At 53.7% G+C, this 22,796-nt stretch overlaps 1 protein-coding gene across 1 annotated transcript in view; it reads right to left on the reverse strand.

Moving 5' to 3' along the window:
• Positions 1-22,796, reverse strand: part of ALPK2 (alpha kinase 2) — a 116,432-nt gene that overhangs the window by 28,789 nt on the left and 64,847 nt on the right. The window contains exon 5 of the mRNA XM_062200033.1: positions 1,824-5,061. Within this exon, the coding sequence (XP_062056017.1) occupies positions 1,824-5,061 (3,238 nt within the window). The remainder of the gene's footprint in view (positions 1-1,823; positions 5,062-22,796) is intronic.

Genomic DNA, 22,796 nt, shown 5'->3' on the forward strand with positions numbered 1-22,796 from the left:
TGAAACAGGACCCGTTGCTCTGAGACTTTGAACACCCTTTGCTGCTCCAGTCAGTGATGAAAGCAGACATGCCAGGCAAATATGCGATTAGTGAGGGCAGCCACTGGGGGGCAGCACAGACATTGGAACAAGAGGATGGACACCTTGGCCAAGAGGGCAGCATAATTTGGTTGGTGTGAATTACTGGAAGCGTGGTGTTGGTGTTTCACAAACAAAGCACAGTAACACAAGAGCGCAGCACGACACAGCACGTCATACCCACGGCCACATCGGCAAGCATCAACGCGAGCCTCAAATCCCACTCCAGTGAAATAGCGGTACATGAAGCTGTCCTTGTCGCTAGCAGACACTCGGATGACAGCGTGAGTGTGTAGGAGTGAACTCTCTGCCCAGGAAGTGACAGTGGGCAGTTGGGGAACAACTCCTTGAGCCAGGCTGTGGCTGAGACTAGCAGTATCATGGGAGCCCAGAGCATAAAGAACAGAAAATAGCCCAAGTGCTAATTGGTACAAAACCATCTCGGTGCATTTGGCCCCACTGGCTGAGGCTGGGTGCAGCTGCACAGTCTGGGACCCTGGGTCTAGGTGTTGGCCAAGCCCCCTCCTAGTCTGGGCCATGGCCTTGAGGACGCCCCGCACAGCCCCCTCTTCACAGGTGATTTGGGGGTGCCTCCATGTTCCTCAGGCTGCTATAACTTGATGGATGTCTTGGACACACAGAAACTTGGGGGAAGGAGGAGAGGGCATAAAATGGGCAGGAGAACTGAATGATGGGCTTGGAGACCAGAGCCTGGCTCAGGTAAGGGCCTCGGGGCTTTGGGAAGGAGCCCTGTTTGTGTGACAGAGGTGGACACAGAGCCCAAGTTCAGGGGAGCCGGGAGTGTCACTGATGCCCCTTCAAATGCAGAGGGAGACCGACAGAAAGCCCTGAGGAGCGTGGGGTTGCTGTCTCAGGCTTTGAATGTCAAAAATAGGTTGCTCAGTGTTCGTTTTATTCCTTCCAGAATCCCAAGACAGCCCTCCCCTGTCCTAATTGCTACCCCAGCAAGTGTCTGGGGAGAATAGGGCATCGTGCGCCCATCGTGGGATGGGAAAGGAGCTCTAAAGACACAGGGGCTAAAATCCAGACCCTGGAGGAGAATTTGGGCCTGCAACAATTCTCTAGGCAAAGCAGGAGGTGCTGCTGTGATGGGAGCTTTTGAGGGTCAAGTGGTCTAAAACCCGGGACAAAGACCCCAGAGGAGGTTACACTCAGATAAAGGTGAGGGTGAGCTGGACAGAGAATTTATCCTCAAGTGTGGAAGAAGAGCCAAGGGTTCATTAAGCCATTTTAAAGGAAAATGGACAATTATAGAGGAGATTCCCAAATTATGCTGAAATATTTTTTTCTGTAAATCCTGCTTCATGTGCTATTTGATTATACGAATTCGCTGCATTGATTGGTGCTTCTGTTTATCTTTCTTAAATAGATATTTTTTAAAAGGCTAATTAAACAGAAGGCACCATAATCACACTCCCTCCATCAAATGGACTTGCAAGCAGGCCTTCAGGGGCGAGTCTTCTTCCAGGTCTCCTGGAACGTGTTAGGAAGTAGATTCCTGAGGTTCCCTCCACCCCCCACCCCTCAAGAGCTCACAGGGTGCCCCGGTGGGTGGGCCACCAGCTGCTTGAGAATCAGGAGCCCACAGGGGCCACCCACATGGCCATGGCCGGAGCACCAGTGACCCCCAGTGGACACTCTGCTTAATTGCAAGGGATTCAAGAAATAGGAACCTCACAGCTGGTCTTACAAACCCAAACCTTACCCAAGCAACAGAGCCTCACCTTTGCCTTCTCTTTTGCAAGGTGGCGTTTTGGGGTGCCTTTCCTCATCTGCGCATGGTAACGATGTTTCTGGTTTAGGGATCTTTTTAAGAAAGCTCGTGGTCTTCCTGGCGTTTTCCTTCTCTTCCAACCTCAGTCGCAGGGCTGCCACGCGGGACAGGATTTTCTTCTTTACTCCCTCAGTTAAGTGTCCACTTGCGGGGACCTCTTGCTGCTTCTTGCCCTCGTCTGCTCCAGGCCCTGCCGCTGGGGCTGCTGGGCCTCTGGCTGGCTGTGCTGCCACGGGGATGCACTTCTCCCTCGACTTTGTCCCCCTGCTCGGGCTGCAGCCCTTCGGAGTCGGGGTCTGCAGTAACTTAAGGGCTTTCTCTGGCTCCCATTCTCTTGGAATGGGTGCCAGGGTCATTTCTGAGGATCCAGAGGAGCTCGGGGGTTTGCTTTCCCCTGTCTGGAGTGCCTTCATTTTCGGTTCTTCAATGCTACGGCTCCTGGAGAGGTGTGTGATGTTTCTTTCTGGAGAGGAAGCACGAGGGGTCAGCATGAAGTCTCTGGAAGACAGCACGTGTCTCTCAGGCTCCTTCTCGATGGCTCCTTTTCCCTTTGCGTCAGAAAACACACGTTGCTCACCTACGTCATTCACAGGGATGTCCTGGTTCTGACCTGTGAGGTTGTGAGTATCAAGCCCAGCAGGTGCAGGTGCTGGTGCTGCAGGACAGCTGGACAGAGGCGGAGCGGGGAGCCTGTGCTCCGCGTTGCCCACTTCCTGGGTTTGGCTTATGCTGCTTCCCCTGGGAATTGTTTCTCTGGAGTCATCAGGACGAGGGACTAGCCCAGTGGCGGGAGTGACTGTTGCACCTGCCTGGTCGTGTTCATCCTGTCTCTCGCTGTACTCTTGGTCGTGGCTGATTCTGTTTGCCCTGGGAATGGTTTCCCTCCCTTCCTGGGGACATGGAGCTTGCAAAAGAGCAGGTTGGACTCCCACTCTCTGACCCAAATGTCCATCGTTCCCCTGTCCCGTGGCCCCCTGGGTGGTTTCGGAAGGCTCTGGCTTCTCAGCCCTGGTGCACTCCACGACAGCTGTGGTGACATCCGTGGGATCCACAGAGGACTCCAGGATGCCCGGGCAGCTCAGCAGCCTTTTAAACGAGACAGGGCGCGCCAGCCCCAATTGGGTTTCCTGGGGGTCCTCACTCGCATTCTTGACATGTTCTTTCCCCCCAGTTTTGGAAGTCTCTGACAGCAAATCCCCGACGGATAACTCCGTCTTGTCTATGGGGTCCACTGAGGACTCCAGCAGCCCGGCCTGGCTCAGATACTGGGAAGAGAGACTGCTCCAGTGTGTGCTGGAGGCGGGCCGTCCGCCTCTGCACGTCTCTCTGCTGTCTGCAAGGGCCAGGTGAGGCTGATCCTGAGGATGGTGCATCGCCGATGCTGCGGTTTCCAGGCAGTCCGGGTCCGACAGGGCACCGCTCGCCTTTTTTAGAGCATCAGATACAGCCCCGCTGTGGTCAGGAATTTGGGGACGAACATCTGACTCCTTGTACTCAGAATCTGCCGCTTGTCTTGGTGGCCAGATCTCTGACAGAGGAGCCTCGAGCGTAATAATTCTCAGCTTTCTGCCTGCTTCCCAGCCTCCTGGTCCAGTCCCCTTAGGTATGTCCAGGAGGATCTCAGAGAGAGACGGAATGGTGCTCAGAGCCTGACTGTCTGCGGCCACAGTGGCTTCGGTCACCACGGAGCCACTCGTACCCAGGCCCGGGCTCTGCCTGCCTTCTTCCCTGGAATTTGCTGTGGCGTGGTCCAGGGGCACCGAGGGTGCTTCCTCCTGGGCAGGAGACGTGGTGGGCAGGCTCCCATGGAAGTCATCGGCAGAGAGCGAACCCTGGCAGGACAAGCGGTCCTGCCGGCCTCTCCACTGTGTTTCACCTCCTCCGTCTCGGCACTCCTCTCCAAGGTGCCTGTTGACTGCTGTGTCCGCAGATGGGCTAGCGATCTGAAGAGGGGGATTGCTGCAGAGACCCTCGCCCGCTGGGAGCTGGGCCACACACCCCTGATGTCCTGGGGCCCTGGGTACCACGCAAGGCTGCTCTTGTGTCGATTCATTTGTGGGATCCCTTACAGCGGGGCCTGGTCGCCCATGGGAGACTCTTGGGCTCTTCTGGGCACCGTCTGCGTGGCTGTTCTCAGCGATGGACATGGCTCGGTATTTGGCCACGTGGGCTTCCGTGGCCACAGTAGCCATTGATGGATCCTCAATCTTCCTGGTCCCCTGGAGACACTCAATGCTGGTGGACAATGCTGGGGGCTTCCCCTGGGGATGCTCCATGCTTGAACTGTGACTGGCCGGTGCATCTGGGGCACCTCCTGCTTTAAACCGCACCCAGGAGTTGTCCTGAGAAGAGAGGAACTGCGTTGCTTCGAGGCCTTGCCAGTTCCCGGGGCTCGGCTCCTCCTCCTGCAGCGTGGAGGCCAAGGTGGAGGTGGAATTCCCCACCCCGGCTGGCTTGTCCTCGGCGTCAGCTTCGCTGTTCTCACATGAGATGGTCCAGGTGAAAGTGCTGATGAAAACAGGGGATGTTCCGCATGTAGTCCGGAGAGGCTCGGGGCCTTGTGCTTGAGAAAAAACACCCAGCGTCTTGTGCTCACGAGAACGTAAATCACGCTCTTCACTTTGACCTTCAGCCACCTTGCAGCCCATGGAGCACAGTTCTTGAGGCACGTATGTATCAACCGAGGCTCCAACAGGAGAATCCGCGGTATCGCAGCGTGTGCCTTGGTTACCAGCTTCAAAGCACTCCGTCACGCACACTGTTCCTGTGTCCCTTGAGCCATCACACACGGTTTCCAAGGTGTGGGCAGTGTCAGGGCCAGCAACAGAGAGAGAGTTGTGCCGCCTGTGGTCAGTGCTGGTGTCCCTGGGGAGACGAGCTGAGCATGCACCCAGGGACGTGTTTCCTTCGCTGACTGCTGGGGTGCTCAGCACATGTTCTAGGTCTTTCCAGAAGCCTCTGGGTGTGTTCTCTTCTCGGTCTTCTTTTCCTGCCTGCTGTGGGCCCTGAGTGCAGCTTTGGGCCTCCAGGAATTGAGCCAGTGATGTGTTTTCCCTGTGGATTCCTTCTGAGTTGGGGGAGGAGTTTGCTGTGGTCCCAGGGAACGGAGCCTCCTGCCCACCAGGCACTGAGGAAGCTGGCATCCGGCAGAGTGAGGTTCTTTCCCCGGGCATGTCCTGTGTTGGCACCTGGGAAGATGAAAACTGATGTGAATAGCATTGCTCTGGGAGAGCCCACCACAGGACGCAACTGCGGGCCCTAGAGTGTAAATCCTTGGTATCGGGAATGGTGGGCGGAAGAGGGCAGGAAACTCTGTGATCTGGACACGAAGCCCTGCGTGCTCTCTGGCTACTTCCTGAGGAGCTGCACATTTTAGCAACTCTCAGCTCCGGGAGACCCTCGGTCAAGCATCAAGTTCACCATCATAAGCAAGGCACTTCCCAACCATCATCATTTATTTAATTATTTTCCTCTCTGTGTGTCTGTCTCTCTCTCTCTCTCAAGAAGATGGCAATACATTGAATAGTAACTAGTTTTATCAAGTAATTGCAGTGAGAACATCACAGATGAGATACCCAGTATTTACAGAGTTTCAGTGAGCAACATGTGTCCCCCGCATGTGGCAGCTTGCTGGTTAATCAAGTTACTAAAGAACAGAGGGAGAGGCCTGTCCTTTGAACCTGCATTGAGTGAGGTCATGGCATTAGAATCAGCCATCAGCGTGGCCAATTATAGAAATCCTGGAATGCCCCCCCAAACTGTAAAACAAATGTCCTGGGGCAGACAACCACCGCCATGAGAAGTAGGGGATTCAGGACTCCTCAGGGTCTTGGAGATGGGGAGAGGAAGGAAGGTGGGGGTGCAACTCTGCATTCTAGGACCTGAGCCTGTCATGGTTGTCTGAATGCTGGGTGACACTGGATGTCGTTGAAGGAAGAACAAGCTCTTAAGTCATTGTCTTTTGAAACTTTTAGCTCTTTGACTGTTTCAAAATAAAACTGTGTCCAGCCAGAGACAGGAACGGGTGCTAATTGTTAGCAAGCGTCTCAGTCTCCTGCCGCAGCCCCCTGCTTTGGAGTGGCCCCATTCAAACATGCAGAGCGCCTAGGGCTGGCCTTGGAGAGAAGGGAGGGTGAGGTCTCCCTCTCCGTATAGGAAACTGTAAAGTTGGAATACTCGTGTGCACCCTGCAGCTCCAAGGTCCTAAGGCTTATTCCTGTGGGCTGTGGTCTGGCTACCTTTTGGTCAGTCCCTGTACATCTTATCAGCAGGAGCCAGGACAGCAGCCCCCCCCACTTCTTTTTCCATGTGCCCCCCCAGGCAATTTGCCACCTGTCTGAATGCATTGAGTGTTGCTGGAACCACGTACCTGAGGCAGGTACATTGTAAAGCAGAGAGACTTTGTGAGTTCATAATCTTGAGCACCCAGGGCCTCGTGCTGGCATCTGCTCACCCGGGGGTGGGGGGGTGGGGGGCGGCCTCATGGCTGCTTTGCAACACAGCGGAAAAGCAGCGGGAGATGGGGAAAACCAGACTTGCTGTTTTCTGAGAAGCTGCTCTTCATGGAATCTATTTCCGCGATACCCAACTCACTCTGCAAAACCAACATTAATCCCTCCCCAGGGGCGAATGGGACGCAGTCACCTCCCACTACCCCCCACCAAGGGTTCCACTACCTCAATATCTCACCCTGGGGACCAAAGCCTCCCATACTTGGAAGCTCTGGGGGACTCACACAAACCACGTCCAAAACATAGCTCTGCCAGGCAGTCGCCTTTTGTATTTTCCTTTTAAGCTACTCTGAAGGTCCATTTGATTCAGAGTTCATTGGCCTAAATATGCTAATTGAGCAAGAGCCCATTCAACAACTTCTGAATGCCTCCGATACATTGGGAAGTGTCCAGGTAATGGGCTAGGATGGGCAAGTCTGCAACAAGCACCCTTTGTGTTGTGTTTAAGACCTGCTGCAAAGACCAGCACATGGTAGTGGCCTAATTAGCATCTGTTGAGGGAGTGAATAAATGAATGAACCACATGCAATTGACACCGCTCTACCCAACGTCTCCCATTAAACCTGCTTATCTGATAGGTTGTGGACTTCTGTCTGTTCCTGACTTGGGACAATCCTGTTTTAACTGAGACTTTAGCCAAGGGCACCCCTGGCTCACATCCTGGTCTTTCAAAAAAAAAAGAGAAAAAGGTATTTAATCTCTTTCTGTATCCATTTTTCTTCTGCATCATTTTTAAATGGAAAAGGGAAAACAAGAAAGATGATTTCTGGGAACTACTACTCTGTCCATGTAGCACAGGCTCTGGTCCCAAGAGGAAAGCGTGCACTCGGCAAACTGTTCCGTTTTCTGAAAGCCTTGCTTCTTATTTCCCAGAAATCATCTTTCTTGTTTTCCCTTTTCCATTGTAACATGATGGGTCAGATTTTTAAAATTTATTTTGATTTTTTTAAGATTTTATTTATTTGAGAGGTAGAGTTACAGACAGAGGGAGAGGAGACCAAGAAAGAGGTCTTCCATCTGCTGGTTCACTCCCCAAATGGAGCTGTGCCGATCTGAAGCTAGCAGCCAGGAGCTTCTTCCAGGTCTCCCACATGGGTGCAGGGGCCCAAAGACTTGGGCCATGTACAACTGCCTCCCAGGCCACAGCAGAGAGTTGGATTGGAAGAGGAGCAGCCGGGACTAGAACCAGTGCCCATGAGGGAGTATTAACCTATTGCGTCATAGCACCGGCCTCCAGATTTTTTTTTATAATGAACTACAGCATAAGCCCCAGTGAATCATTTATTTATTTGTTTGTTTGAAAGGCAGAACAACAGAGAGAAAGGGAGAGACAGATCTTCCATCCACTGGTTCACTCAGCAACGGCTGAGTCGGGGCCAGGCCAAAGCCAGGAGCCTTGAGCTGTATCTGAGTCTCCCACATGGGTGGTAGGGGGCCAGGCACTTGGGCCATCCTCTGCTGCCTTCCCAGGCACATTAGCAGGAAGCTGGACTGGAAGCATGGTAGCTGGGAATCGGCCCTCTGACATGGGATGCTGGTGTTACAAGTGGCAGCTTCACCCCTGGTGCCACAGTGCCAGCCCCCAATGTGCTGGGTTCATAAGAACAGAAAGCACGTGCAGCTTCCCAGAGAGCCTGGAGGAGCGTGGAGACACCGCCTCCCCCAACCTCCACAGCCCCTCTCTTGGGCTGTTCCGCCGGGGTGGAATTTCCATGCCCTCTGTCAGTTTTTTATTTTAAGGTCTTGCTATCATCAGAGTGTCAATCAATGCCAACAGACATTTAGGGAGAAGCTTCCATGTGTGGGATTCTCTGCTAGGCCCTGGGCAATGTTTTCCAAGGGCTCCAGTTAACAAGCTGCTACAATGCTTAAGATGTACAAAGGGGTGGAGCCCAGTTATTCTTGCCCACCCATTAATGGTGATGACCACGTCCACAGAGTGATGGTGACACTAACATCTGGAGCGATGACACAGGATGAGTGTATTCTGAGTGGGATGAGTTTGGCCATTGGAATCTATAATCATAGGGTCATCATGCCTTGATTTACAACATTGTCATGTTCCTATTAAGGCGTTTTTACTTCTTCCCACTCTTCCTTGTAAAATGAAATATGATTTTAAAACATCCTACTGAAGGCCCACACATAGAGGCATGATGTTGGATCCTTGACCATGTAAATTCATTCAACAAACATTTGTGAAATACTTATTCATTTATTTGACAGAATGACAGAGTGAGAGAAAGAAGGAGAGACAGACAGACAGACATCATTGGTCACCCTCCAAATGGCTATAATGGTCACCCTCCAAATGGCCGGGTTTGGTCCAGGCTGAAGCCAGGGTCTAGAACTCCATTGGAGTCTCCCACGTGGGCAGGAGGTGCCCGAGTACTTGGATCACCATCTACTGCTTTCCTGGATGCATTAGTAGAGAGTTGAATTGGAAACAGAGCAGCTAAGACTCAAACTGGTGCTCCGATATGGGATTCCAGCATTGTGGGAAGCAGCTTAACCAGTTGTGCCACGAGGGCTGGCCCCTCCTTTAGCAAACATTTACTGTATCTCAGACAGTGTTTTAAGCACCTAGGAAACATCAGTGGACTTGACAAGTTGGCCTTTGAAAGTTCTGTCCAAGCAACAAACCATGCAGTTGGCCCTCTGCTGATGTGAAATTCTATAGATTTGACTTGAACCAATGGGATTGCGGTCTGGGACGTGTTTGCAAGGGCCTGTGGCAGCGGTTCCAAGAGCAGGCTGGGAGGTTCTCGCTCAGCTCACACAGAAAGGGAAACCACAGGCTTGCACCTCTCACATGAGTCAGACCTTTCTTTTAGGAGTAGACCTCTTGGTGAAGTCATTACGAAAGAGCTCCAGCCAGTGACTCTCCCACTGCTGGCCTGCGCTCATCACAGGGGGAGTGGTGAGTTGGGGGGTGGGGAGGGTTCATTGGGTGGGGAATTGATCTCATTCAGGTGCAAAGAAGGAATGTGCAGGGCCCCTGAAGGAAGCCCAGGCAGCGCCCCTTGTGTGTGTGTTTGGAGGACTGGCAACCTGGGTCTGTAGCCCGCCTAGATCTGATGCAGCACATGACCCTGGGGTCACCTCTTTCGCCTCTCTGACCCTCTGTCTCCTCCCCTCAGGCTAACCACATGCGTGTCAGCACTGTCCTGCCCAGTGCCTGGCGTGGTGCCTGCTGCCCAGAAGGCACGCCCAGTTCTTTGTGAGAAATAAATAAAAAAGGCTGAGCTTAGACCAAGAGGAAATGGAGAGTGCTGGTGAGCAGAGCCACGAGCTGGAGACCTCGCCAGGGCTGTCTCACTTGACCCCTAAAACAGATCTGAATAGAGATACTGTTGTGGGCTCACCTGGCGCGGGCAGACACAGAAACCAAGCGGCAGGTTACGGAAGGGGCGTCTGATGTGGTGGATTGCTAACGGTGGCAAAGACTTCTGGAAGGCCTGAGAGACTGTCCACGTGATGATGAGGGAAGGTGCTTGGGAACTGCTCAGATCCAGCTGGCGAAGGTATGGTTAGGCCGCCCGACGGCAGGGACATTGGCTAGTTCAGCCAGGCCAGCGCTGATTGGGGGATCCCTCTGTGAGGGGTGCCCCTCCCTTCTGGGTGCAGGTGACAGGCCGGCATCACACAGGTGGCATGGGCAGCAGGGGTGTCCAGGCCCTGGAGGGCAGAGGTGAGGCTGTCACACTCTGTGTGTGCGTTGGAGAGTGGGGACTGCAGAGGGAGCACCTGCTCTCTGTGGCCTGGGCATCGGGTATAGGAGGCACCTTCGAAGGCTTGTGGGAAGATGGAATTGAAACATGAGTTTGGAGGTGGTGTTGTGGCACAACAGGTTAAGGGCCTGCTTTTGCCGCTGGCATCCCATACCTGCACCAGTTCAAGTCCCGGCTATTCTGCTTCCAGTCCAGCTCCCTGCTAATGCACCTGGGAAGGAAGTGGAAGATGGCCAAGTACTTGGGCCCCTGCCACCCACATGGGGCACCCAGAGGGAGTTCCTGGTTCTTGGCTTCAACCTAGCGTAGCCGTGGCAGTTGCGGCCATTTGCGGAGTGAACCAGCAGATGAAAGATCTCTGTCTCTCTGTCTCTGTCTTTCCTTCTCTCTGTCACTCTGCCTTTCAGATAAATAAATCTTAACGCAAGGAAACTCTGAGCTTTACTGTGGTGCAAACAAAAAACCAATGAAAAACTACAAGAAAAAACTACACACAGATGTCAAAAATTACTTTTCACCAAAATAAACTCATACTCTGAATTCCATTTTTCCACAAACTGTTTGAAATCCCCTCACATAGGCCACACAGAAACTTGGGGGAGAAGGCAGGAGGCCTTCGGAGCAGGGAAGCCATGCGGGTACCAGGTCCACGTAGAGAGGCCAGCAGGAAGGACAGGCTCTGGCCTCGAGTCTGGGCCGGGCTCTGTGGCGCTGAAATGACCAGAATCTGCATCCCACTATGGGATCTGCTGGTGTCCTCCACTGAGCCAGCATAGCACGGTGCTCCCTCTGCTGGATCCAACAGATCCGTGGTCATGGAGCGGCCACTGCTGGGTGCACTTGGAGCAGAGAGGTGTTAGCTGAGAACTGAGCGTGAGATCAGTGGAATCCAGGGATCAGAGCCCCATCCCCAGGGCCCCGCAGCCAACAGCACAGCCAGGATTCAAGGCTAAGTTTGGTTGGCAACAGCTCCCTTTCCAATCCAGTTTTTCTGGACACACCCTATCCTGCTAAGGGCTGGGAACCACCCTTCATCTAAACCCAGGACTTCTGAGCCCACTTTGGGTGTAGGATGGTGAGGCGCACCTGAAATGCAGTGTGATCACCTGCTGGCACTAAGGGCAGGGACTCTGCCACTCATGCGTGAGCCTCCGGACCCCAGCACAGGGAAGGGACCCAAAGAACTTTGCTGAATGAATAAACACGGAAATGGACACTAGCAGGGGAAATGGCGAGCCGAGCTGAGTTGCAGTATAAACTCCATTTTTGAGAGCAGCATCAAGCTTGAAAACTCGACTCTGTGCATGGCTTTCTCCAACTGAAACCCTTCTCACCGTGCCTCTGATCCTATAATATTTTGTTTGCATAGATTGACTTTTCCTTAAATCTTTTTTAAAATATTTATTCTATTTACAGAGAGACAGAGAATCTTTCATCCACTAATCCACTCCCCAAACGGCCATGATGGCCGGGCTGAAACCCGGGGGCCACTTCTTCCTGATCTCCCACTTGAGTGCAGGGGCCCAAGCACGTGGGACATCTTCCGCTGCTTTCCCAGGCCATTGGCAAGGAGCTGGATTGGAAGTGAAGCAGCCAAGACTTGAAATAGAGTCCATATGGGATGCCGGTGCCACAGGCAGTAGCTTTACCCGCTACGCCACAGCACTGGCCCCTTGGGTTGGCTTTCCCGAAAGCCCTGCCTCCTAAGTGTGCCCGCCATGGATCTAACAGGCACACTGCCTCCTTGTCCACTCCCCTGATGGTCCAGGTTCTACTCATCATCAGTGACAGTGTCTTGGATGCCACCAAAGCACTTGACAATAATTCGAATCACTTACAATAGAAGGTAGCATGAGATAAGCCCTTTCTCCTCTAGTAGCTTATCAACACAGTTGAAGAGACAAAATGTATGTGAGAAAGATAAGTAAGGAATCTTGAGAAGTTTTGCCAGTGACCACAGGGATAGAACTTAACCAAGTGGACAGAGGGTGGGAAGGTTACCACTGGATCACCCTCTTCCTCTACCAACACCGTTCCTCCAACAATAAGATCCCGCAGTGCAGAAGCCCGAGGTCGGACTCTTACATTACGTGAGTCAATCGTGAGAATCCATGGATAGTTCCCTGCACCCCAGCGACTGAGGTCTCATTTCTACTGATGACAGTGGACAGATGGCAGACGCTGTGGGCTGCCAAACACTGTCCCAAAGCCCTTCCTCTCTTGTTTCCTCCAGCTCAGGAGGCTGCACAGTCAGCCACATGTATGCCAGCCTCCTGCAGAGCTGGGTGGGCACAAGGCGTCTATCAGGTTGGTGAGATAGGCCAGGGACACCACCAAGGGACTTCTGGGGAAGCTTTGCTTTCCTTACGAAAAGTACTGCTGTGGTCCGTTTTCTGTTATAACAAAATACCCGAGGCTGTCTGATGTATAGAGAACAGGGGTGTATTTGTCTCATGGCTCTGGAAGCTGGGGGCACAGGAGCCTGGCACCCCATCTACTTGATTTCAGGTGCGTGAAAACATAGCCCATGGGAAGGGCCTCTTCCTCTTATCAAGCCACATATGGCGTCCTGGGGACCCCAGCCTCAGAACCTCATGTAAACCCAGTCACCTCCTAGAACCCACCCCCACCCCGCTCCCCACAAATAACGATTATCGTATGACTTTGGGGATGGAGTTTCCAGCACATGCACTCCTCGGCCACACCTTCAAACCATAGCAGGTACAGCCTAGTGGGTTCCTTGCCCACCGTCCCCCCTTTCTTTCATCGCAGTGAGATGCCCGGTGCTCTCACTAGCAATCTTCCAGGCCTGGGGCAGCCAGCCCAAGAAGGAAAAGCCAACACACTATGAGGGTGGAGCAGAGAGAGAGCAGGAAGTCGGGAGCCGTAGGCATCCCAGAGCTACCGAGACCGTCTACCACCACACGTCTTGCAAACAACAAAGCTCTTAGTGCTTTCACGGCGACTCTTTGGCTCTTCTGTTAGCTGCAGCTTAAAGCATCCTACGGGATGCGAGAGAAAAGTGTATGAGGCTCACCCTATGGAGGCGCTGGGCAGTTCCTGGTATGGATTAGCCTGAAGGACAGGGCCACAAAGAGCAAGCGGTGTGGCTCCCAGGAAAGGGCTCAAGGGGAAAATGCCAAGGGATCAAAGGGCCTGAGGCAAGGTGAACTTGAAGTAGAGGCGGGGAGGGGGAGTGGGGAAATACGAGAAGATGGATCACCAAGGAGAGGCCATGGTTAGAACCAGGCAGACACCTCGGGCCAACAGAGCCAAGCCACTCTGGCCCTTGCTTGAGCTGGGCACCACTGCCACTGCCACTGTGTCCTGCCGTGGGCTAACTCTCTTTCTCCAACTCCTGTTTTTCTTGCTTTCGTGTTCTTTTGATGTTCTTCCTTCCTTCTCGGCCTGCTACAAACAGCACTGTGTCCTACAAGGGTTGTCTACGCATTGTCTACGCATCAGCAGTTTCCCCCTGCAGTTCCAGGAATCTTTAAATGAGACCTCCCCCACTCCTCTCCCATGCTGGGCAGTGGCAGCCGCGCCCACAGCTAACCTTTCCTAAATATCTGCTGAGCCCATCACCACAGGCACCACAGCACCGGGTCATTCGTCACCCGATAGATCAAATCCATACCACCTGGGGCTCCGAAACTGAAAATAGACGGCCCAGGCCCCAGCCAAAGAAAGCTTAAGACAAACCAGAATATTTCAGGAACTTGAGTTTATTTTTAGGAGTTGTCTCACTGCCCAGAAGCAAGTTTCACTTAAAGGCTTCGAATGTGAATGTGATAATATGGAGGCCTATGCCCTACTTCATACTCAGATGAAACCCCCCAGCCTGAAACCTGATCCCAACACCTTGTCATTTGACCGACTCCTCTTCATCTTGATCCCTCCTTGGAGGCAAGAAATCCTCAACCACCTGCTATGACAATTCTGTCCTGATTTCTTGAGAAAGACCCAGGGTTGGTAAAATACCAACTTGATCTTGTGTTGGGAGAGAGCTGGGTTTCTATGACTCCCACCGTCTCAGGCTCAGGGGCTTGGTGTGTTGATCGGGGGCTCTACCTGGGAGCAGGGTGGGAGTGGCAGGGCCCCAGAGCATGAACCGGGAGCCCCACGTGTGGATGGCACATCTCAAGGGCGTGAGGCGAGTAGTAGTGGGACCATTAACAATGCTAATCCCCGAGGCCAGCATAGCCCTTACCAAGTGTCAGGCTTGGTTCTAAGGAGAAATACACTGACTCCCCAGTAAAACGGTCTCGGGAGCAGCCGTCTTCCTCTCCTGTGGGGCTTTGACAGGAGATGAGGGGACACCCTTGTTTCTACAGAGCGCAGTTGGGAGACTCAGAGACCTAAGAAAAGACGGGGCTGTGCAGGCCAACAGTTCTTCCTGAATTCTCTCGGCGGTTCAGAGTGGTCTACGGAGTTCTACTGTTGCTCTGGTGTCTTGGTGAGAGCAGGACGTGGATGGAGGAGGGCGATGGAAAAGGGACGTGGCTCTAGAAAACCACACGTGGTTCTGGGCCAGCTCTACACGGAGAGCGGCTTTGGAGAAGCCAGAATTGCAAGGCTGTCTCCCACGGGAAAGTGAGAGGGTCGGAGGGTCTGTCCCATTTCTTGGTCCCTGCTGGCGCTGGTGTTCAGTGGCCTGCTGCCCAGTAAGCAGCAGGAGCGCGGACTTGGGGCTTCACCCTCGCCCTCCCATTGGAGCCAACTGTCCCTTTGGCTCCTAACGCTTTGAGGTCTGATGGTCCCTGCGGAGTATGGGAGTTTGCAGGGAAAAGGACACAGCATGGCCCTGTATGCAGACTGATGGAGGAGGAGCCCCGGGGACCCCAGAGAGAGGCAGGAAGGAGGCAGCGGGCTAGGAACAGGGCTCCACACAGCGGCGCTTCCCCGTCCCTCCCCGCTCACTCTCCTTCTCCCTCCTCTGTGAATTGACTGCCCTACCCTTCCAGCCGCTGGGCCTCATTGTGGTCACACAGGTCTGAGGCCGATTCTAGAGGCTGATCCACACCAACGGGCAGTGTCGCTGCTAACACTTGGTGGGATACAGAGCCCTTGGAGGAATGAGGACAGTCATAGCTACATCCCAGAAAACCTCGCTTTAGTCACGCTATGTTGTTTACAATCTCAGGGGGGCTCCAGACCCCCCTAGGCTCCTGGGTGCCCTCCTCAGCGCCCACAGAGCCTCAGAACGAATCCCTGTGGGCTGGGGCGAGCGAATGGTGTTGTTTACGTGCCACAGCCTGAAACTTCACTGCAGATTTCAGACTGGATAATAAGAGGAAAAATTAAATCGTAGGTTCTAGGAGAGTATTTTCAAATCAATATCACTCTTTACAGTTTCTAGAATTTGTGAGCAAAATCAAAACCAAGGTAGTGGCAATTACCGTACTGCACTGACAATAATACGCCGTACAGAACAGGTTCTTGTAAGCTTCAGAGACAGGAAATACTTGTCACGGTTGCTACCCCAGCCCTTTGCCTACTCAGCGTGGGCTTCAAAGCACACAGCGAGGATGGCTGTGGCACTCGGAAAATCTGAATATAAACATAAATAGTAGTCATGCCGCCTACTTCCACGGTTCATCCCCAAAGAATGGGGAGCACGTGCAGTTTCGGGCTTGATGGTCCCCTTCCATCCCCTGAGCCTCCTCTTCTAAGTCCGCAGGAGAGCCGTGTCCTCGGGGCTGGCTTCCTCTTCTGCAGAACGGGCCCCTCGCCATCACCACGGGGTAACAATAACCCAGATCTATTCAGAGACCGCTCCTCTCAGCGGAAGAAACCGAATTTCCTGGGATATTGAGATCCTCGAGAGGAAGGGCAGCATCAGCCTTGTTCTGGTTCTCCTTGTTTGTACGCGACACACAGTAGGTGCCCAGAATTTACATCAGAGAAGCGAGCATCCATGCCCAAGGGGACGGAGGAAGGCTGTGCCACCTCTGTGTCTCTTCCCTCTGTGTTGAGGCTGAACTTTCCCATCCGGGATATTGTCAAAAGCTCTGTGCTGTGGTTAACAGGCAGCGTCTCCTGAATGCAGCTCTTCCCCATCACTGACTTGCCTTGCTCTTCCCGGGACCCAAACCAAGGCCTTATGTTCCTTTTTGAGTCGAGAGAGAAGCATCTTTTGTTTTTTGTGTTTGTTTGTTTGTTTGTTTTGACAGAGTGGACAGTGAGAGAAAGAGACAGAGAGAAAGGTCTTCCTTTTTGCCATTGGTTCACCCTCCAATGGCTGCTGCGGCTAGCGCACCGCATTGATCCGAAACCAGGAGCCAGGTGCTTCTCCTGGTCTCCCATGCAGGTGCAGGGCCCAAGCACTTGGGTCATCCTCCACTGCATTCCCTGGCCACAGCAGAGAGCTGGCCTGGAAGAGGGGCAACCGGGACAGAATCCGGCGCCCCAACCAGGACTAGACCCCAGTGTGCCAGCGCCGCAGGTGGAGGATTAGCCTATTGAGCTGTGGCGCCGGCCGCATCTTGTTTTTAACCATGAGCAACTGACGTTTCAAATATGTACCCCCCCCCCCACACACACACAAGACATCAGTGTGACTGGCCCAGCCAGAGCTGGGTAGCAGGTGCTAAGGACGGTGACGTTCAGCTGTAAAACTGCCCTGTGCACCTGCAGGGATAAGTCTAAATCATGTGTACTGTAAAGGCAAGGGGACTCAAAGGTAGGACGAGAGGTGGGGAGGACCACGGTGCAGAAGAGACTGGAAATTCAGGGGCCGTGTTGCCTGCATCCATGCAAATTAGCTTCCCTGGTAGGGAGACGGGAAAGCGATAATTGACAGAGAAGCTTCTGGGGAGCGGAGGCTGATGGGAAAAGTCTTGAGAACTGAGGAAGAAAGCAGATGTTTCGGGGTCCATGCTCTGGAATTGAGGTAGGGCCGCAAAGCATATAGGGCGCTGGCGTTGAGGGGTTTACAAACTCACACGCCTCCCGCCTCAGGTGTGTGTGTCGTGTCCGTGCAATCCCTTTGCAGCCCGTCTCATTTTCCTGATGGCTGCCCCGCCCCCATCCCATGCAGGGGCTTGGGGGTGAATAGAGAACGAGAAAACTTTGTCTCTGGGAGTCCTGCTGCTCAGCCCTCTGGGGGCTGCTGCCCCTGCTCCTGTTCCTTGGGAAGGTGGTCTCTGTGCCCCTCCAATTGTGCCCCTCCATCTCTGGCCAGGAGATGGAGAATTGGGGAAACTCTCCTGTTCTAGGGGTTTCCCTTAACTTGTGTTCCTGGCATTGAGAAAAGTGCAGTTAGGACCCGAGTGCCCCCTGGCCTGTCTCTGTCGGCTGCCTCCTCCCAGGGTCTCCTGACGGGGAGGCTGTGCACCAGCCCAACTCCCACACATGCTTACTTTCTGACTGTGCGGAGATAGGACTGACCCAACACGAAAGGAATTTAGAGAACCCCTCTCTCTGCTGATTCCAAACCAAAACCCTGCCCCTGAGCTCCTGGGGAAGAAGTTCCTGGAGGCAGAAATGGGAAAGGAAATTATTTCTGTGGATTCTTCTGTCCCCCGTTGGCAGCTGCATATGTCCCCTAGGGCTGTGGGAACAAACGACCACACACCGGGCCACTTAGAATACAGTGCACTTCGTACTTGTCCATCTCAGCTGCGGAGCCCAGCAGTCTGAATTCACAGTGGCCCCAAGGGCGTGCTCCCCATGAAGGGGTCAGGAGAGGGACCTCACTTGCTTCTTCCGGCCCTAGTGGCTCCCAGCCACCCCTGCCTGACCTTGACTCGTAGCCGCCTCACTCCTAACTCCGCCTCTGTCTTCCCGAGGCTGCCTTCCCTCTGGGTGTGTGTGTCTGTCTCTTCTTAGAAAGACACCCGTGGCTGCATTTAGGGCCCGCTCTAACCCACTACGACCCCCTTCTAACATCTGCAAAGATCTTGGCTTTATTTAAATAAGGTCAGGTTTAGAGGTTCCAGGTGGACATAGATTTGGGGGGGACCCTACTCAACCCACACAGCCACTCCCCTCTTGTCCCAGCATGCTCTACTATCCTCCCTCCCCATGGCCTCGGCACTGGATGGGTGGTGTGGACTTGGGAATAGAAAGGTCTAGAAGGACCTTCTAGCAGCAGGATAAGCACAGGGGGGTTGACTCTCTGCTGGAGACTACGCGTGTTTATACGGTGAACAAAGCTTGCCCAGAGCGTGGAATTCAGGGCAACCCAGGAGTTTATCTCCTTACCATCCCTGATGCCAGCCTAGCCTTTCGGGGCCTGCAATCCACTCGGGGCACTTTGACATAAAGATAAGAGCTCCCCATCTATGATCGGAGAAGAGAGGCAGTGCCTGTGGAGCCCTTTGCGCTGTCGGATGTAGACCCTGAACCAGATTTGGAGTGGCTCTCTGGCTGGTCGTCTTCCTGCCCAACCCCTCAGTTTGATGGTAAACGTGAAGCACTTGTTTTTAAACCATTGCTTAAAAAAAAATGCCCCAAATCTCTACACACAGTATCAAAATACCTGTGCTGACTCAGAAAGATAATTTGTCATACCTCAGCAGAAAGGGGAACTTACAGCATTTGCAATTTCGCCTCCTGCCCCAGCTCTGCAGATGACAGTCCACAGCAGGGGCGGGGGAATGCGAGTTTTCAGGTTTCCGTCTCACCTCTTTAACTCAGTTCCGTTCAGCCCATGTTGACGGGCAGCGTGTTTGTCCTGAGCATTCAAAGATGAATCAGACCCGGCTCGCAGAATAACATCCCGGCTGGGAAAAGAAATGACTGCACCATACAGTAAACACCGTGCAGTGATGGGAGAGGCTCCTTCTGCTTCAGGGAAGAGGAGGAGGGGGTGCGCATCTGGGAAAGTTACAGAATTCATTCATTTGCTGCTTGTGCAGTTACGCCTACTCGTTCCTTCATTCCTTCACTCGACAAATACTCACTGAGCCCCTCTGTGTCCCAGGCCTGGCCCTGGGCTCAGGTCGAAGTCCCTGTCTCCTGGGAACACACATTCTGTGCAGGGAGGTGCTGCAGACTGAGAGCCAGTGGATCTCCAGCAGGGAGAGAAGGCTGTTAGTGAGCTATCACTATGTCCAGAGGAGGGCAGGGGGCCTGGACTACAGTGGGGGTGAAAGGCCAGGAGTGGCTTGAATTGTGTCCCCCCAAAAGATGCTTCCACGTCCTAACCCCTGGTATGCCCGAACGCGACCCTGTTTGGATACAGGGCTTTGCAAATGTAGTTACGTTAGGAAGGGGCCATGCTGGATTAGAGTGGGCCCCAAGCCCATGACTGTTTTTTTTTTTTTTTTTTTAATCAGAAGAAGGGACTCTGAACACAGAGGCAGATGGATTGAGGCCGAGTGATGATGGTGGCAGAGACTGGGGTGATGCAGCTCCAAGCAAAAGGAAGTAAAGGGTTTCTGGCCACCCGAGGGACTAGGATTGACAGGGACAGGCAAGACATGGGGGCTGCAGGCTCAGAATGCACCACAGACCACCCAGAGTCCAGCCCAGGGAGTCTCACGGTCAGTAGCCTCTCTGGGGACTGAAGATGCTTGCCATGGTACTTGACACACAAGCGACGACGTAAGGGCTTCATCCACTGGTGTGCCGTCAGCTGTCCTCTGAGCTACAGTGGGGCCGACCGTCCGCCTTGGTCATTGGTGTGCTGGTTCACCAGGCGGGTCTGGGTGAAGATGACGGCAGGCTGCCAGTGCTGAACCAGTGTGGTGGAATGAGAAGGCCATGCCAAGATGGCCGCTGGCAAGCAAGCGTCAGTTACTCAGGAATGGCTTTGAAACCCACCTGGCAACAGAGCCTGCCTGGCAACAGGCTGTGATTGGATGGCTTTGGAGCCTGTTTGGCAACAGGCTGTGATTGGTTAGGGCATAAACCGCTCCTTGACCGGATTGGCTGTCTTGGCTATATAAGCTGCTGTACCAACTGAAATAAAGGAGTCTGTAGGCTGCTTGCCTCTGGCCCGCTTTCACCCGACTCCTGGGGTCTGTGTGGTGACTCCGCGCCTCCTGCCCCCACCATGCTCCTCCTTTCAGGAATGAATCCACAGCAACAAACTAGGAGTGCAGAAAATCATACATGCCCGTGGTCTGATGGCCAGGGCCTGGGGGAAAGCATGAGGGCTCTGTGGCTGTGATGGCTTCCAGGGTTCATCCCACTCTCTGTGACCCACGCTGCACCCTGAACCTTGTTCCTCCAGCCCTGGTCATCAACATCCCCGAATGGGCACGAGCCTAGAGGTGCTCCTGCTCCTGGCCATGTGACTGCTTCTCCTAGGATCCAGCCTGGGGGCCCCTGGGTCCGTGTCTCTGCCATCTTGATTGGTCCTTTGGGTCAGCCACAGACCACAGGCCTCTGTGTCCTCCCTTGTCTCACACGTGCAGAGACCTGAAGGATCCGGCCAGGAGCCTGGCTGGTCTAGACGGTCCCCATGGTTAGAACCAGCCCAGCACATGTGTCACAGTTCCGTAGGGTGCGATCCTAGAACAGCTCACTCCGAGAGCATGGGAACTTCAAAGCAATGTGGAAAGCTAGAGATTCGAGGTGATCCAAGCCTTATTGCAGAGAAGATATTTGGAGGCTCCTGGGAGAAGCCGGCCATGATTTTCCCAGCTTCCTCCTGCCCTGGCCCCTCTTGAAGGCAACTGGGCCGGCAGGAGCAGCCTGAGGGGTGACGGCAGGTTGCTTAGGGGCTGGCCCGCTCCTGCTGCTTCGTGCCTTTGACCTTCTCTAAGATCCGGTCTGTTCACCTCTTTGCAAGCCAGTCCTCTGAGCTTCGGAGTCCTCTGGGAGGTGCGGCACCCTCACCATGTCGAGGGCCAGGTTCGGTTTCGGGATCGGCATTCGCAGCAGCGGGGGGTGGGGTGCAGCTCAGTGCTGCAGGGCACTTCTGCCCTCCAGCAAACTCCAAGCCCTGCTCAGCCTCCCAGGGGCCCACCCCTCGGACGTCTGGCAGGGGGTCGGGGGATCAGGTGCTCATCCCTCTCCCCTCTGCGTGACTTGATGGGCGTCACACCAGAGCAGCTTGTTCTGTCCCTGTTCAAGCAGATGGAGGGGGGCTCTTCCTCACTTCCTCCACGAGGGGATGGAACGGGGAGGAAAGAACCAGCCTGTGGTCCAGACTCTTGGGCATCGAGGCTTCCGATCCTGGGAGGCTTTAGAGGGTTTTCTGGACAGTTATTCAGATCCAGAGAGCACTGACGCCATCTCTAAGGTCAGGTCGCTCCTGACTCGGGACCTGCTTTTCCTTCTGTCTAGCACTGGTCGCCAGCTGGTTTGTCACAGTGTCTGCGGGTCATGTGACTCCCTCTAGGGTAAGCTTTCTGAGGGCTGGGGCCTTCCTTGCTCAAGGCTGCATCCCTGGTATCTAGAAAGGGACCTAATCCTTAGGAGGGATTCGGTACATCTTTGTTGGAAAGGAGCGCTTGGACCGGAGGCCTGAAGGGGCTCTGACGTCGGCCGCTGAGAGAGGAAGGCGGTGAAGGCGATTAGGCCAGAGCTGGAGTCGTCTCTGCTCCCAGCTTCCAGGATCACACGGCTGCCCAGAAGGCACAAGACTAGAAAGTCATGGCTGGGTGGCACCCTGCAAGCTGCGAGGCCCTGGTGCAGCACGGGAAGGGAGGAGGGAGCTGCCTGGCCTGAGGTCCCGGATGTCAGCTCCCAGCAGTGAGCCCAGTGGGCCGACAGTACAAGGAGACTCGTGGCCTCTTGCCAGGCCCTGCAGGACAAGGGACGAGGACTTCTGAAAGACTCGGGTGAACGTGTCCCACAGTCTGTGAGATGTGTGGCTCCAAATGGCACCAGGGAGTGACAGGGACATTCCGTATAGCTGTGTGCTGGGCTGAGCATCAGTGCAGCCATGGCCGTGTGCTGGTACTATTCACACTTGTCTATGTTTCTCACTAATGATGGGGAGAACCACGAAGGTATTGTACATCTGTATATAAGGCAAACCAAGGATTTGGGCCCAGTGATTTCTTTGGGGGCTGGGTGGAGTGTTCCAAGGTATTTATAGAAATGTGGTATTTGCTAGTATTTGGCTAGGTTTTTCCTTACTCCCTAGGCCAGTGATAAAACCCTACCAAGTTCTGGTTCCCACCTTTCTCTCTCTCTCTCTCTCTCTCTCTCTTTTAAAAGATTTATTTATTTATTTGAAAGGCAGAGTTCAGAGAGAGAGAGATCTTCCATCCTCTGGTTAACTCCCCAAATATCCACAATAGCCGGAACTGGACCAATCCAAAGCCAGGAGCCAGGAGCTTCATCTGGGTCACTCATGTGGGTGCAGGGGTCTAAAATATTTGAGCCATCCCCTGCTGCTTTCCCAGTCATATTAGCAGGGAGCTAGCTGGCTCAGAAGTGGAGCAGCTAGGACTTAAACTGGTGTCCACGTGGGATGCCGGCATTGCAGGTAGTGACTTTACCTGCTATGCCACAGTGCCAGCCCCTCCCCCACCTTTCTAATATCACCATCTATATGTACCATGTTCCAGCCACACTGACCCTTATCTCCCCCTAACCTGACAGCACTTCAGAAATTTCATGAAAAAAACAAAATTGAAAGGTAAGTTTATTCTGATACAGAGTAAATCTTGAAATCCGTGCCTACAAGAGGCTTTAAAAGGTTCATGGATGAGGGCAGGCAATTTGGCACAGTGGTTAAGATGCCACTTGAGATGCCCTCATCCTGTATCAGAGTACCTG

The sequence above is a fragment of the Lepus europaeus genome, chromosome 9 (assembly GCF_033115175.1).
Source record: "Lepus europaeus isolate LE1 chromosome 9, mLepTim1.pri, whole genome shotgun sequence".
NCBI classification, from domain to species: Eukaryota; Metazoa; Chordata; class Mammalia; order Lagomorpha; family Leporidae; genus Lepus; species Lepus europaeus.